Raw genomic sequence first — 15,666 nt, 5'->3', positions numbered from 1 at the left:
ATATTAAAAATGAGCTCTTTCTAAAGGAATTTACAGTCCAGTATGAAGAGACTGAACAGAATGAAGTTACATTCCCAACTTCCCTTTCTTTGTGGTCAAGATAAAATAATGTAATTCAAGGTTGATAAGATAACACATTTTCATTTATCATAACCAGTTAAAGAAAGAAGAAATGCAAGCTGGAGGCTAATCTGAACAAGCCAGGGCCACTTCGCCTTCTTCTCTCCTCTCTTAGGAACACAATGATGGTATTGGGGGAGAGAAGGCAACTACTGGAAAACAAAGAATAATTAAGAGCCCAGGATGGAGGCCAGATAGCTGAGGTAGGCTATAGAGGCAAAAAAAGGGAAGGGCAATGAGAATTGTGCAGAAAGTGACTGAAAGCCCTGCCTGCAGATTGAGGTATTCTTGTGCATGTATCCATGTTGAAGGCAGAACATTTCCAATTTTAAAACACAAGCCATATAATGTGAAGGTTTTCTGATCTGTGATCACTTGTTCATTTCGGTTTTTTAAAAATCTAGAAATAAATAGAATGTAGACACCGTAAGAGAGTTGAAAAGTTATAGAAAATTGGGAAGAGGGACTTTTAAATTAATCAGCATATTTGTTCCTAAGAACATCCAAGGACTTTGAGTACTTAGAATACTTGGAGTTATATTTTAACAGCTATTGATCATCGAGACAGCTTTTAAAACAATGATTAGTATGACATTTTTGAGATTGTTCTGGTTAGTTGTGGGAAGAATTGTTTCATAAGATAGATGTTAAAAGTGTTCTTTGAATACGCATACTATTTCAATAGTCAATATGTACAAGTTTATGTCTGATGGGTAAATAATTTTTAATGTGCCACCCCTCCTAATGGTGAAGTGGTTAGGACTCTGTATAAATAAAAAACAATGCTTTCGGAAACAATTTTCAATAACTTGGATATAAGCACTGCCTAGTAAGTCTACTTTCAAATCAAGTCATAAATGACAGGTGCCTATTATAATGCCATACAGATATTTTAATGCTCACAAGTTATTTTTTGACAGAGATCAACATTACATTAACTTGAATTTAGTTTCATTATTAAATCATGAAACAAGATACAGATAAATCTTATAAGCAGAGTTCTGATGACTTAACACAGTTAAATTGCAATTCCAAGTTACAGAGACATTCACATAAAGATATCCTTGAGCTACTAAATAATGGTAAATACTGATGACAATAAGAATTAACAATGCTTACCACTTATGACATTTGTCAATAACAACTCTGATTAGGTAAAAAAAAAATTAACATGACGGTCATATTATAATTCTAAATAAATACATTATTATGTTTGCCACAGGAGTATGTGTGTATGTGTGTGTGTGTGTATGTGCGCATGGGTGTATTCAGATAGTACTGAACTCAAGTTGGCTTTTAAAAAGGAGAAGATCAGGCATATTACTGTGCACTTATGTTATCAGAGTGATTTATGTAATGCTATGATGTCAAATAAAACCTAGAGCCTAGTCAATTAGAGTAAGTGGAGTACTTGAATCTGTTGAATCTGGTCATGGAAAATGAGTTACCTCTAACAAAACTGGCTTGTTCCCTTCTTCCAATACATAAACAACAGAGTGTGTCTCCATCTGCTTATTTTCCAGTAACTTTTAGATCCATGTTTCTAAACTGAATGCAAGGTAATTCCCAAAGAGCACAAAGGGAGCTCCAAGCTCTAGATCTTTGGCAAACCTTCTACCTCAATGACTGTCTCCTCTCAGCAACCACACTGAAGTGTTCCTGTCACAGGGCTTCTCCCCAGTCATCCAATTTATCTTCTTAATTGATCACTCCTGGATGAGTTATAGAGAGTCATACTCTCCTATTTCCCATCCTGCCATGCTTCTTGCCTTCCTCCCACCTCCTTGGGGATGGGATAAAAGGAAAACAGAGAAGGAGAATTTCTGTTGAGTGAAAACAAAATGCAAGTGGGTAACAAAATGAAAACAACAACAACAACAACAACTAAGATCAAGACAGGTACTGGCTATAATTAAAAGGAAAGAACACTTTAGTCTTCAACCTTATAATTATAAATATTCTAAGAAACTCAAGAGTAAGACACAAGGTGATCTAAAAACATTTTTGGTCATCTAAACAGGACCTGAAGCAATGAAAGAAGATGATGTTCTCAGCTAAGCATGTATATATATTTTGTTTCTGAAAGAATAAAGCTATCTGTGTGTGTTCTTAAGATTACAAATGAATAAAAGGGTCCAAAGGTTTTATTCACATGGTTCATGTTTTCAGAGAGAATAGAACTATAATTAAACATAATATTTTCACCAGTTAAGCAGACTATCTTCCAGTAATCTGGTCTGATCAAAGTTTTTTTCTTCATCTGTAAGAAAAAAAAATGTTTAAAATAAATATACACTCTGTGTTTTAATAGAGGAAAAGGTAAGACAGAGAATCTCAGGAAATAAACATTTAGCCTTCTAAGCTATGCTAACTCATGGATTCTGCCACTGAAAATTTAAACAGTATGGGTTTTGATTTGTTCAGTTTAAAATCTTTTCTTCTCAGCTTGGGACACATTGGGGAATTCATATTTTACATCTGAACCTCTATAATGACTGAAACTACAGTATGGTATGTCTGGTAAAAATCTCGAAGAGCCATGTGTCTCACAAATTGACTTATGTCTAAAATATCCACCATTGAAATAATTCATTTGCATCAAAGGACTGTCTCTTTATATTTCCTGTTCAAATGGATCTTACTCAGGAAAGATGACATGGGAACACATTTGCAAATGTTCTTTTATTAGGGGAGCTAGAGTTCTGGGGAGGAAGTGAGACAAAAAGAAGAGGCACTCGTTTGCTGTGTGGGATCGCGAAACTTTGGAGCATGAGTTATCACATCTGAGGTGGGGATACTTAAAGAGTTAGACAATAGCAGGTTCCTGGGACTCTAAAAATAGGATAGAATGACTAAAAGTTACAATCAGGTAGGGGGAAGGAGTGGCCAGGGACAAAGTGCATCTACTAATTTCTTCTAAGATCACCTTTCAGTTAGTTGCAATATAATTTGAATGTTTGGGTTACATCTTAACCTGAATTTCTAGCACACTTTAAACCATTGCAGAAAATGGGCTTCTCTTTAAAGGGAAGGAAGAAAACAAAACAAAACAAAACAAAACCAGAACCGCATCCCTGTATAAATTCCACTGAAACCATAATTCGCTAAATAAGAGCTTTCTAAATAATACTGAGGGAGTATAGAATAAAAATACTAAAGAAGACTAGTGATTAATTTATCATATGGGAATCAACAACTTTTCTGTCAATTTAGACTAATAAAATTAGTTATTTCATCTTCAGAGACAATCCACTTAGAAAACTTCAATAATTAAAAATATACGTATTTATTTTCCAAAAAAGACTTGAGATGGGGACCTTATAATCACATCCTTTCCTCAAACTGCTAATGAAGATACCTCTCCTCTTTAAAATTAGCTCTCTCTTGTCCATTATAGGTCACTTTCCTTTCTGGCTCTGCACATCTTCCCAACGATCAAATCTAAAACGTCACTATCTACCAATCTCCATCAGAGCTCTTTTCATACTGACTTCAAAAATCGCTGGGTTCCACATCTTGGGTTTTAAAAAGAACACCTTGGATATAGCATCCTCTACCCATTATTCAACTATTTCACAACTTTCTACTGCTAGAGTTCTGAGAGTCATGCCAGCTCTCCAGAGCCTCACCTGCTTGCTCTTAACTTTGCAGTTTACTTTCTTGTATCACATTCTGTAAACAAGGTTTCAGATATGGCATAGCAGCAGCAAGCTGTGTCACTGGGCAGGAGGTGTGGGGAAGTCTGGTGACACACTGTTTAATGTCCCCTGAGTTCTGTATTCTTACTAAACATTCGGCTATAGTAACCATTCTGATAGTTTCTATCCTTAGAAAGTTTCAAGAGGAGAGTGATCAGTAGCATCAACTACCGAATGAATTCTGGGATACTCTCTTATTCTGATTTTTCTCATCTTTCTGCTTGCTCCTTTTAATGTCCCTTCACTGGTACTATTTTCCCCCATTTCCCTTGATTTTTGGGTGTTGTATTGTCTTCCCTTTTCCCACTACATCTAAGCCCTAGAAGGTATCTCCATTCGCATGATTTCAACTTTTATTAACTGGCTCTGAAGTTCCTGTTGTTTTCAAACCTGACCAATCATCAGAATAATGTGGAAGAATTGCTTAAGGACAGAGGTTCTTGGGCCTCACTCAAGCAGTACAGAATTGAATCTCTGGGCCTAAGGCCAAGAAATTCTGGGAGAGGGGTGCTGCACTCAACATAGAATCCCAAAAGTAAGCAAAGCTGTTCTGTTAGGCAGGTGAAATAGGTCAGTATGCTAGTACCTTCTGGTGATTTCTGAAGGGACGCCAGTAAGATGGTTGCTGCCTTTGGAATAGGTAGTAGTCGGGGATTTGGGCTTCGTCTTTCTGGAGAAACAAAAAAGTACACAGATTCTGTTAGCATTTATATATTCATGTAGATAAGTCCCATTCTAACATGCAGCAATACTAGAAAAACCTCTATGAAATAGATTTTGAGCCCTCAACAAAGGACTACTTACACAGAAGACTAATTTTTTATAAATGGAAACATATCACACTTGCCTTGGAAATGACTTACAATTGGTTATGTCAAGTTTACAAACAGGGTATGGAAGAGAATTTTAAACTATATGCCAAAGAGAAGTTTAGATAATAATTTACCTTTTCGGCCAAATAGAAGGTAATTATTTGACTGAAGGAGTATCTGCTAAGAATTCAAAGTTATTTCAAATCTAAGTTGAAAAAAGACACACTGTTCTGATTCAGCACCAAACATGATTTCTAATTTGGGGCAACTGAAGTTGAGAAACAAATCTCACTCTCATAAGATAAATAAGCTCAATTACACAGCATGTTTGAAGAGCCTAAACAAAAGTTTAAGCACCTACTATGTGTTCAATAGCGGTGTTTGGTATTTTTCCAAGTAAGTATACTTCTTCATTTTAGCATTTCAATCTTTACAATTTTATCGAATTGTGCTGTTATTTTTTAAAACAATACGATGGAAAGGTTTAGCATGGAAAAGAATAGTCCCTGGTCCCATCCTTAACTGCCCGCATGTTACTCTTTTGATTTTGAACCTTTGGTAGTTCTTTCTAGTAAAACAGAAACAAACCTTTGAAGTTCCTAGGTAAGTTCCTTTTTTAGTAATAACAGCGTTTAAGAGGAGGCTGAGTAAAGTTCCTGCATAAACACGCAGATACATTTCTAGAAGCATTTGCATAGTTCTTCCTATCTCGCCTTACCCCTCTGAGCTGAACCTCAGGCCCTAACTCCCTGGCGACCTCTGCACACCCTGGCGGCCAGAGGGTTGGCTGAACAGCCGCAAGCCAATAAAGCCTGGGGAGCCGCAACGCCAGCCTCGGCCGCCCTTGCCAGCATTGGCGCGGGCTGGACGCGCGAGCTCCCAGCTCCGGTGCTTGGCCTCCAGCAGCTGCTGCCAACCTGGGCTGCCCTTGGGCCGACTACATCTGAGGGCGCGTCAGAGCCGCGTCTTTCCCGTGAGGTGCCTTTCTTTAGGCACCACCGCGGAGCAAGCCCTGCCCGCCCCATTCTATTTTAAAAGCGCAGGACTAGCGCCCTGACACCCCGGTCACTCACCCGGCAGTGGCCGATCGGAGAGGTCCTTCCTCCGGCTCTGGTCGGAGATGAAGCGGCGACCCTCTGCAAAAACGAGACCCGGGGCTCAGCGCCCGCCCGGCCCGGGACAACCCGAGCTTAAACCTCAGCTCCTCCCGGCACAGCGCAGTCCCCGGGCCTGGGGAGGAGGCAGGTTGCTCCAGGTTAGGGTCGCGAGGGGCTGCCGAGTTTCCAGCGCTCCCAGCGCAACGCCGGGGTGAGCCAGGCGCCCTGGAGACCTGGAGGAAAGCCCTGCGCCTGACCGGACGCCGGGTTAGTGCGGTATTTCCCAGGCAACCCCAGAGTTCCCATTTGGACCAAGACAAGCAACCCTTCAGTTTTGGATGGAGAATTTCTAATAAGGACGGAGGATTTCCAATAATCAGGGACTCTTCCCCTCTCCCACCCCTCCCTCACCTACCGTTCTCTTTGATGGCCTCGATGATTTAAGGGAATAAACTCGACATTATTCTCTCTCCATAACTCTCCATCTATCTGTTCATGACTCCTAAGGGTCTTCCATTATTGTAGGAAGAGCAAAATATTTGGAACTTACGTGCCCCTTTCAGATAGAGCATAGCTTGAGGAGTCCAGTTCCTTCTCTCCAAGGGTCTCTGTAACCCGGGAGAAGGGAAGAGCAGTTAATAAAACATTGCAGCTCAGTCCTCTATTACAGCAAAATAAAAAAGAAGATAATAAAACAAGAAGGAAGAAAGAAAGAGCAGAGAGGACACAGAGTGCGCATTAAAAAAATTTTTTTTATTTTGCATTTGATTACCTGCGGAGCGCAGCTGGAGTTTCCCAGGAAAAAAAGCACCAGGAAAAGAGCCAAGATTGTTGCTGCCAGACTTCTGAGTACCTGTATGAAGCGGTCAACCAGAAAGGGTCATTTCTGTGCCAATAGGATCTTCTGCTTCCTTCCTTGACGCCTGGACAATTACAAACCCCTTACTTCTCGCAATATTCTGTTTTAATACTCAGTTTTCTGGAGGTGTTTCCCTTCTACCTTCTAGTTAATTCACAAAGAGTCCACTTGAAAAAACGCATTTAGAAACATATTATTCGTATTACTTCACCCAAATGAAGATTAAGACGTGAATTATTTTTCTTAGTAAAATCAAATGATTCTGTTATTCTAAAGGCATATCATTCAAATATCCTTTAAACTCTAAAATGCTTATTAAACATGAAATAGGTAAAATGCTATAAAGCGTTTTAAAACACAGCTAAGAAGCCTCAAGTGAACAAAGTCTTTACTTACCTTCATGTTCCGCGTCTTTTCAGAACCCTGAAATTACTATAACTTTACGCGTGAGTTTTCGACTCTCGCTCTGAAACTGGAGCTTTTAAAATCTTGGCGTTAAGGACCCCTCCCCTCTGGAGTATGTTTGGGAGTCCACAGGGACATCTTGTCAGTCTTCAAGCAAGATTGAGAATCTGATGACTCCTCCAGGGAGCTTCATTGCAGGAAGTAGAGGAATGATTGATGGGCAGAAATTATTTGTTTAAATACTGATTGCATCACCCCGGAGACATTCAGAATGTGTCAGCATCATTGCCCTTGCTTTTCCTACTAGCTGCCCAAAGTAGTGTGTTATTATTATTATTATTAATGAAAACAATCAATAGTCCAAGGCAGAATCAAAAGTGAAAGAATAAGTAAGAAAACTCGTCTTGGGTAACTACTATCAGTCTATCACTGATGGCTAAAGACGTATGAAAAGGTTTGGGAATCTCAATGGAATTTGACATCAGTCATTCACTTAATTATCAGTTCATTCTGTTGTTTAGCAAATATTTATTGAGCACCTACTATGAGATACACAATCCTTTTATTTCAAGGGACACAGCCATGCACTGAAAAGACATGGTCTCTTCTTTGATCAAAGTTACCTACTAGTTAAGGTACACAGTAAACTGATGAATAGATAAATAAGACACAGTAGTTACCCCTTAATCACAGGGGTGTGTGTGTGTGTGTGTGTGTGTGTGTGTGGCAGGGGGCATGTTTCAAGACCCACAGTGGATGCCTGAAACCACTGATATGTATATGCCTTATGTATACTATGCTTTTTTTTTTTTATCTGTTCACCAAGATGGTTACTAATTGATTAATAGGAGAGTGGTATTTACATATGGACATGCTGGACAAAAAGATGGTTCATGTCTTGGGTGAGCTGGAGCTGGACAGTGAAAGATTTCAACACCCTACTCAGATTTAAAACTCACAATTTAAAACATGAATTCTGGAATTTCCCATTTAATATTTTCAGATTGTAGTTGACCATGGGTAACTGAAACCATGGAAAGTGAAACCGCAGATAAGCAGGGACTACTGTAACTGCAGAATGTTTTAAATCGTTAAGTAAAGTAAGCAAGGTGAGGTGATAGGATAAGTGGTGGGCTACTTTAGGGAAGGTTAAAAACAGAGGGTAGTCTTGAAGGATAAGGTGAAGTAATGGGAAAAGCTGGGGCAGAAATTAGTATTCCAGGCATTCTTAATAGAAGAAAGAAAAACAAAATATATGGACAGCAAAGAGTATGTCTTTCTTGGGGACTAGGAAAGAGGCCAATGTAGGCAGAGTTGTGTGGGTGACAGGGGAGGTGCTTTGAAATGAGATTGGAGAAGAAGAAATGGGCTAGTTGATGTGGAAATATGATTAGAAGCAAAAGATGATGATGGCTTACACTGGGATGGTACACACAGGGAAAGAGGAGCTGTAAATGATTTGGAATACATGTTGTGGAGGTAGAAAATATAGAACTTGTATATGAAAGGGATTTGAGAGTGTGAGAAAAAATAAATCAAGGATGATTCTTAGGTTTATGGATAAAACTGTGGGTAAATAATGATGTAATTTACTGAAATTAAGCCAGTTAAGAGAGGGAAATTAACACTTGCCATATAGGCATATTAAAATTAAAATGTATGTTAAAAATATCCAAGTAGAAGTACAAAATAGGAGGTTGGAAATACAAAACTCAATAGAGGTCAGTAAAGAGGTCACCAGCCTACAGATTTTTGGGGGGGGAGGGAGGCAGAAATGATTAATTGAAGAATTTTAAGAATTCTATGAATTTCAAAACCAGTAAAGGGATGAGATTAAACACAACACTTAGGGAGTGAATGGGACTAAAGAAGAGGAGCAGGCAAAAAAAAAAAAAAAAAAAAAAGAAGAGCAGGGACAGAGCTATGGAAAGCTATGGAAACAAACGCACAGAGAATGAGCAGAGGAAGAGCCAGAAAAGGAGGTTGAGGTAGAGTCAGAAAGAAAGAAATTCCAGGGGACCCTGATGCCATGGAAGCCAAGTGAAGATCCAGTAGTATTGGGAGGTCAAGCAACATGAGCTCCAAGAAATACCCACTGGATTTGGAATATGATGGTTTTGAGGATAGAAGCAAGATTGGAGTCGGTTGAATAGTGAATAAGATATGATAAATCAAAGCCAAGAAAAAACAATCTCTTTAAGAGATGTCACGAAAGAGGGAAAGGAAAAAATGAGAAATATTTTTTTACTGTTATTATTATTGTCATTGTTATTTTAAAGACAAGGTCTCACTATGTTGCTCAGGCTGGGCTGAAACTCCTGGCCTCAAGTAGTCCTCCCACTTCAGCCTCCCAAACCTCTGGGATTATAGGCACCCTTGGCCTGTGAAATCTTTTTTTTTTCTTTTTTAAAGATAAGATAGAAGATTTGTTATACTTTTTGGGCTTAAGGTAACATCTGAAACCTCTCATTTCTAGGCAATTCCTAAAATTACCTGAATTACGAATTGTGAAATTAGGAATCTTGTTGGGAGGCAGAGTATTTCTTCTATTGTACAAACTGAAAATGCCAGAGAGTCACTTTTCTCGCCTCCCTATCAGGGAGAATGTGGGCATGTGACATGGGCTTCACCAATCAGACGAGCATGCTCAGATGGAGAATCTCATGCCGGGATGGAAGAAGTGCTCGGGTGAAGCGGGGGTTGTAGTAAGATTGAGTTTCTGGAGTAGTCTTAGCTACAGTGCTAGTGGCAAGTTCCAGCATCCAGTGCTCCAGCTGCAGTGTCCTTTTGATAAAATCTTTGTTTTGCCCAAATCAGTTTGTTGGTTTCTGTTGATGTGACAACTAAGAAACCATTTGTAAGACATGTATGTTGATGGGGATGATCAGTAGGGAAGGAGAAATTCATGATGTAGAAGAAAGGGAAGATAATAGCAAAAGGAAATTCTTAGAAGGCAAGAGGATTCAAAGTGTATCAATATTCAGTTAAAAGATCTGTATACACAGACAGATGTGGAACAAGGGCCTGAGTATCCACCACATACTAAGTTACCATGAAAGAAAGAGATGGTCGCTTAGTCCATTCAGGCTGCTATAGCAAAATACAACAAACTGGGTAGCTTATAAACAATGGAAATTCCTTACTCAAGGAAGTCCAAGATCAAAGTCCAGCCAGCACGGTTGGGTTCTGGGGGGGGCCCTTTTCTGGGCTGCAGACTGTTGTCTTCTCTGCTGTGTTCTTACATGAGTGGGAGGGGAAAACAAACTACTTGGAATGCTTTTATAAGGACATTTATCCCGTTTATGAGGGCTCCACCCTTATGACCTAGTCATCTTGCAAAGGCCCTACCATCACATTGAGGTTTAGAATTTTAACATATGAATTTTGGTAGGACACAAACATTTAGGTCATAGCAATTCCTTCTCAGTCAGGGCAGTGGTTTTCATGTATTAGTGTGCATGGGAATCACCTGGGAATTTGTTAAAATGCAGATTCTAATTCAGTAGACCTGGAGTGGAGCCCAAAATTCTACGTTTCTAATAAACTCCCAGCTGATGGTGATAGATGCTATTGGCCCTTGGACATTTTGAGTAACTCAGATTTAGGAGTATAAGAAGTGCCGAAAACTAAACCTCAGAGTTTGTGTGGCTGGAAGAATGGCTAGACACAGAAATAGCAGGGACTCTGAGGAGAGAACTGGTAAGTTTCATTTGGGATTGAAGTTTAAAGGGCTGATGCTATCTACCTGCAAATACTTGGAAAAGAGATTGGAGTTTGGGCGCTGATATTTAGACTTGACAGTCATATGCAGACAGGAAAACTGAGATTTGGTTACTAAATGAGAATGGAATATAGAAAGTAGTATGTGAGTAGAAATTTGAGAACTCTTCACTGTCTTCAAGGAAAAAAGTAAAGCAGGAAAAAACTAGAGGCATTAGTGTAATGTTCTATTTCCACTGTCGTAGGAGAGGAGAAAGATAAAAACTGACTAAAAGGTTATCTGGATGCTATTTTTTTGTTTGTTTGTTTGTTTGTTTTTATTTTTTATTTTTTTTTGAGACGGAGTCTCGCTCTGTCGCCCAGGCTGGAGTACAGTGGCCGGATCTCAGCTCACTGCAAGCTCCTGCCTCCCGAGTAGCTGGGACTACAGGTGCCCGCCACCTCGCCCGGCTAGTTTTTTGTATTTTTTAGTGGAGACGGAGTTTCACCATGTTAGCCAGGATGGTCTCGATCTCCTGACCTCGTGATCCGCCCGTCTCGGCCTCCCAAAGTGCTGTGGTTACAGGCTTGAGCCACCGCACCCGGCCCTGGATGCTATTTTAATAATGCTTCAAATGTGAGATTTTAGGATTTTCATTTCTAAGGATTGTGGCAATTTCCTTCAAAAAAGAGCAATAAAAGAAGTGAAATACGCTGTGTTTATATTTTAAATAGTCACACGTGAAACCTGATTACTAGGTTACCTGAAAAATAAGTAAAATGCCTTTCCGTACCCAAAACACAAAGGTTTTGGGAAGAGGAGCAGGAAAGTGAATCACCAATAAAATGTGTTTTGAACTTACAATTTTAAGAAGAAATAAATAAATGTGCTTTGCTGGTAATAGTTTAGCTAATGAATTCACAAGCAGATGTCTTACGTCAAAGCTGCCATTTTCAGTTTAATGTGCACAAAAGAAGGGAATGGTTTTGACATATTATCAATATTGCAGTCTTATCAAGAGTAACATGCTAGAATGTATTACTTCTACAAGGATTTCCAAAGGGCACTGAACCCCAGTAGAATGTTTTTTTAAGTCACAAAGCTTTTAAGGTTTTTACAGGTCCAAAAGCAGACATGGGTTAAGTTAAAATATTTGGTATAAAACAAAACAAAACAAACAACAAGAAAAAAACCAAGATAGGTAAAGCCGTTGAATTTTATTCTCCTGACAGTATGACCAGGCAGTAGATGTTGAACAAATGGTCTTTTAAGCCTTTTTTAAAGGCACATTCAATGAAGACTGTTTTGAATTTGGCACTGTTACCTGGATTCTCGTAGTTGACTGTAGAGTACCCAGACCCTATTTAACAAACGATCACCTGTCACTGTTTAAATGACATTCTTTCAAGGTCAGTGATTATTGTGTTCACAAGGAAAACAGCTGCTATCTTGGATAAGGTTATCTGAACAATATGGCTATTATGATACAAAATGCCTAAATTACTTTTTGATGACAGAATAGAGAGAATTTGGGTTGGATAGCATGAATAAAGATATGAGTTCAATCTTCGATGGGGCTTCTATTCAGTCCCTTAGGCCAGTCGTCTCATAATCAGATGAAAGAAGTCATTTCCCCAAAGGGTTACCAGTTTTAAGAGGGGCTTTAGGGGCATTAAGAAGGCTTGCTATCCAAAATAAAACTTCCCATTAATTGGCCAAAGTTTTTTTTTTCTTTTTTTTTGAGACGGAGTCTCGCTCTGTCGCCCAGGCTGGAGTGCAGTGGCCGGATCTCAGCTCACTGCAAGCTCCGCGTCCTGGGTTCCCGCCATTCTCCTGCCTCAGCCTCCCGAGTAGCTGGGACTACAGGTGCCCTCCACCACGCCCGGCTAATTTTTTGTATTTCTTTTAGTAGAGACGGGGTTTCACCTTGTTAGCCAGGATGGTCTCGATCTGCTGATCTCGTGATCCGCCCGTCTCGGCCTCCCAAAGTGCTGGGATTACAGGCGTGAGCCACCGCGCCCGGCAATTGGCCAAAGTTTTAACCCAGGCTCTCTTTTACTTAAGGCTTTGATTCGCAATGAACTCACACCCTGAAACGGATAATATTGCAGTTCTTTGTTTACAGACTATTTCAGATCCTTTCTCCAGAACTACAGATAGGGAGAGGAAGGAGAAAATATGAAGATATTGGTTTTCTGAGGAGAGTTAAGATAAGTACTACTTAGGGAGTTGGGGGTAGATAAAAGTGAAGCAGGGAAGACTCAAGTTCACCAATTTCATACTATCTTCTGGATTAAAATGTTTTACCATTCATTTCCAAAATGACAGAATGGTGAATATGAATTAATATACAGCCACCATTACTACAGGATAATTCATAAGACATGGCTGCTAATTGCGTATATTATGTAGGAGCAGCACAAAGACAGAGGACAAATATAGCAAAAAGGTCTTGGATCAAGATGCAAACAACAAAACACTAATACTGATAGCTTTTTGGAAATGTTGAGCCTTATAAACATTGGTAGCTCAGAAATGTGAAGAATGATCCCATACTCCTGTAATGTGAATTAGGTTGAATACTGGGTGTTGCCAGGTGTGATCATTAATAGGAAGACGGAATGGTCAGTTGTCCTACTTCTAATCTGTATCACTGGGCCAGAAACACTCTCAGGACAATAACACGTTATATTCATAACACTTTAAATTTGAGAAAGCCCTCTGACATCCATTGTTACATTCAATTTTCATACCAAATTCATGCGGTAGATCCTGAGTTTCACTTAGGAGCATACTCAGAGAGTTTGACTTGACACTAAATGGTAGAGTTAGTGTTTTAGCACCAAGACTGGTCGTTATACCGCCACAGAACTCAGAGTCACCTCACAGGATCACATCACATCAGAATAGTCTTCTTCAGGGATTCAATTACCCATTATTATCAGCATTATTTCATATATGTAAACTATCATACAAGTGATCCCTCTTGTCATAGGGTATTATTTCTGGCTTTCGTCACTTAAGGAATACATTTCATTTTCTCTTTGGGATAATTCTACTTCATAATACCAGCTCCAACGACAAAAAACTCCCAAGAAACTTTTCATTTCATATTGGAAAGAGAGGAAAACTGAGAATCAGTGATTCACACCAGCCTCCAAACTTCAGGAGTAGCTTCTGGTTTCCCCAGCAGCCTCCCTTTTCTAGTGAAGAAGGGCAGCCAATCTGTAGGCACGGCCTTTCTTTCATCTATGATCCCTCTCTCCATCGACGAGCTACTGGGTACAGTAAAGTCCCAAGGAATGTGAAGCAGAAAGGTAGAGACTTCTGCGGGGACCAGATCATTAGATTCAATTTTATGGCTGATAGAGGCTGATTTCAATAGATTAGAAGTGATCAGTCTGGGTGCCGTGGCTCAAGCCTGTAATCCCAGCCCAGCACTTTGGGAGGCAAAGGTGTACAGATCACAAGGTCAGGAGTTTCAGACCAGCCTGGCTAACATGGCAAAACCCCGTCTCTACTAAAAATACAAAAATTAGCCAGGTGTGGCGGCAGGCGTATGTAATCCCAGCTACTCGGGAGGCTGAGGCAGGAGAATTGCTTGAACCCAGGAGGTGGAGGCTGCAGTGAGCCAAGATCATGCCACTGCACTCCAGCCTGGGCGACAAAAGCAAGACTCCATCTTAAAACAAACAAACAAACAAACAAGTGATCAGTGGGGCCAGCACAGAAAAGTTGGCAGAATGAACTTTCACTTATTAAACCAACATGTACTGGAGATACAAATGTAAGAGGAGATTTCGAACCTCAAGAATCTTTTCCGTAACCAAATCAATACAAAGCAAGTGGAAAGTTATATCAGAGGACAAGGAAGGAGCAGCTGTTTGGGCCTAACTGGTCAGGAAAGATATAATAGCAGTGACATTTTAATCAGGCCTTGAGAACTGAGTAAAGCGAAGGTCATGGATACACATTAGTCAATGAAGAATTTTGGGCATGCTGCTGGTGTCCAATCTCCTACATGGATACAGGTAACAGAAGAACGGAGGTTGGGGCCTTTTGGCCCAGGTCAAGATTAGAGAGATACGCTGGATATTTAACAACAAATTCAAGACTTCCTGTTCACCCAACAATAGTCTGGATTTGCAGCTTAATTTGTGAATTCAACAAATATTTACTGGGTATTTTAAGTGGTAGACTTGGCCAGTGGTTTTTTTTGGCCTTAATAAAATTTACACTCAAAACATTGCAGGTGTTGTGGTCTTATTTAGGTGACAAAGACTTAAGATCCTTTCCATTCTGAGAAAAATTCTCCTCTAATTTCTAAATTCCCTGACCACTTTTTAAATTTTGCAATTAATGGTAGCAATCATAGCAGCTTTCAGAAAACTGTCCCAACTGCCTGTGGCAATACAAATTCTGTGGCAGGCTTCTGGATAACCCAAATAACAGTGACAGTTTTAAATCCCTAGGCCTACATTAAAAACAATTCTCTACCCCCCGCCACAAAGAAACACAGCTGAAGGTTGAATAGTTTTAGCAACTCTTGACTGGGAGAAAAATAAGAGGTTGGGGTGTTTAGACCACAAATTCTTCTACCACCATTTGTTTGCAGTATAAGTCAGGACAAGTTGTTTGGAAACACGGCTAAGAATTTATGAGCAATGTTAACATTGTAAACAATTAATGAGCAGATGGCACATCTTGTTCTCCTCAGTCTCCCACATTCAACACAGGACTTTTAGCATTCAAGGGGTACTCAGAAAATGTCTATTGAATAACATAATATACAAACTTAAGAGTCTGATTTTTAAAAAGTAGCATATTGCCCAAGGTTAAGTGACTTTCTTTTATTTTACAGTTTTCAAAATTAAGAATGTTTTTGCTTACTTGAAGTCTATTTGTATTCATTAGTACATTTCAACAATTTGGAAATGAAAGATGTGAAGATCATTTGATAAATAAGAAAAAATTG

The 15,666-nt window shown here is 39.6% G+C and overlaps 1 protein-coding gene across 3 annotated transcripts; it reads right to left on the bottom strand.

Annotated features, from left to right (window-relative positions):
* Window positions 1–991: 991 nt before the first annotated feature.
* SPX (spexin hormone) lies at window positions 992–7,163 on the bottom strand. 3 transcript variants are annotated; one of them, XM_015151251.3, is made up of 7 exons: window positions 6,983–7,119; window positions 6,500–6,580; window positions 6,278–6,335; window positions 5,704–5,766; window positions 4,405–4,488; window positions 2,326–2,380; window positions 992–1,903 (listed from the first exon to the last, which is right to left on the bottom strand). In XM_015151251.3, exons 1-7 carry the CDS (start codon window positions 6,986–6,988, stop codon window positions 1,852–1,854), a joined length of 399 nt encoding a protein of 132 aa, XP_015006737.3. In that variant the 5' UTR covers window positions 6,989–7,119; the 3' UTR covers window positions 992–1,851. The 3 variants fall into 3 exon arrangements, with proteins under 3 accessions (XP_015006737.3, XP_015006738.3, XP_077809822.1); XM_015151252.3 differs by having other exon boundaries at window positions 992–2,380; window positions 6,983–7,163; XM_077953696.1 differs by lacking the exons at window positions 5,704–5,766; window positions 6,278–6,335; window positions 6,500–6,580; window positions 6,983–7,119 and adding an exon at window positions 5,219–5,550.
* Between the last annotated feature and the right edge of the window lie 8,503 nt (window positions 7,164–15,666).

This window comes from Macaca mulatta, chromosome 11, assembly GCF_049350105.2.
Source record: "Macaca mulatta isolate MMU2019108-1 chromosome 11, T2T-MMU8v2.0, whole genome shotgun sequence".
NCBI lineage: Eukaryota > Metazoa > Chordata > Mammalia > Primates > Cercopithecidae > Macaca > Macaca mulatta.
The sequence above is the reverse complement of the archived record's forward strand: the minus strand, read 5'-3'. Positions and strand labels throughout refer to the sequence as shown.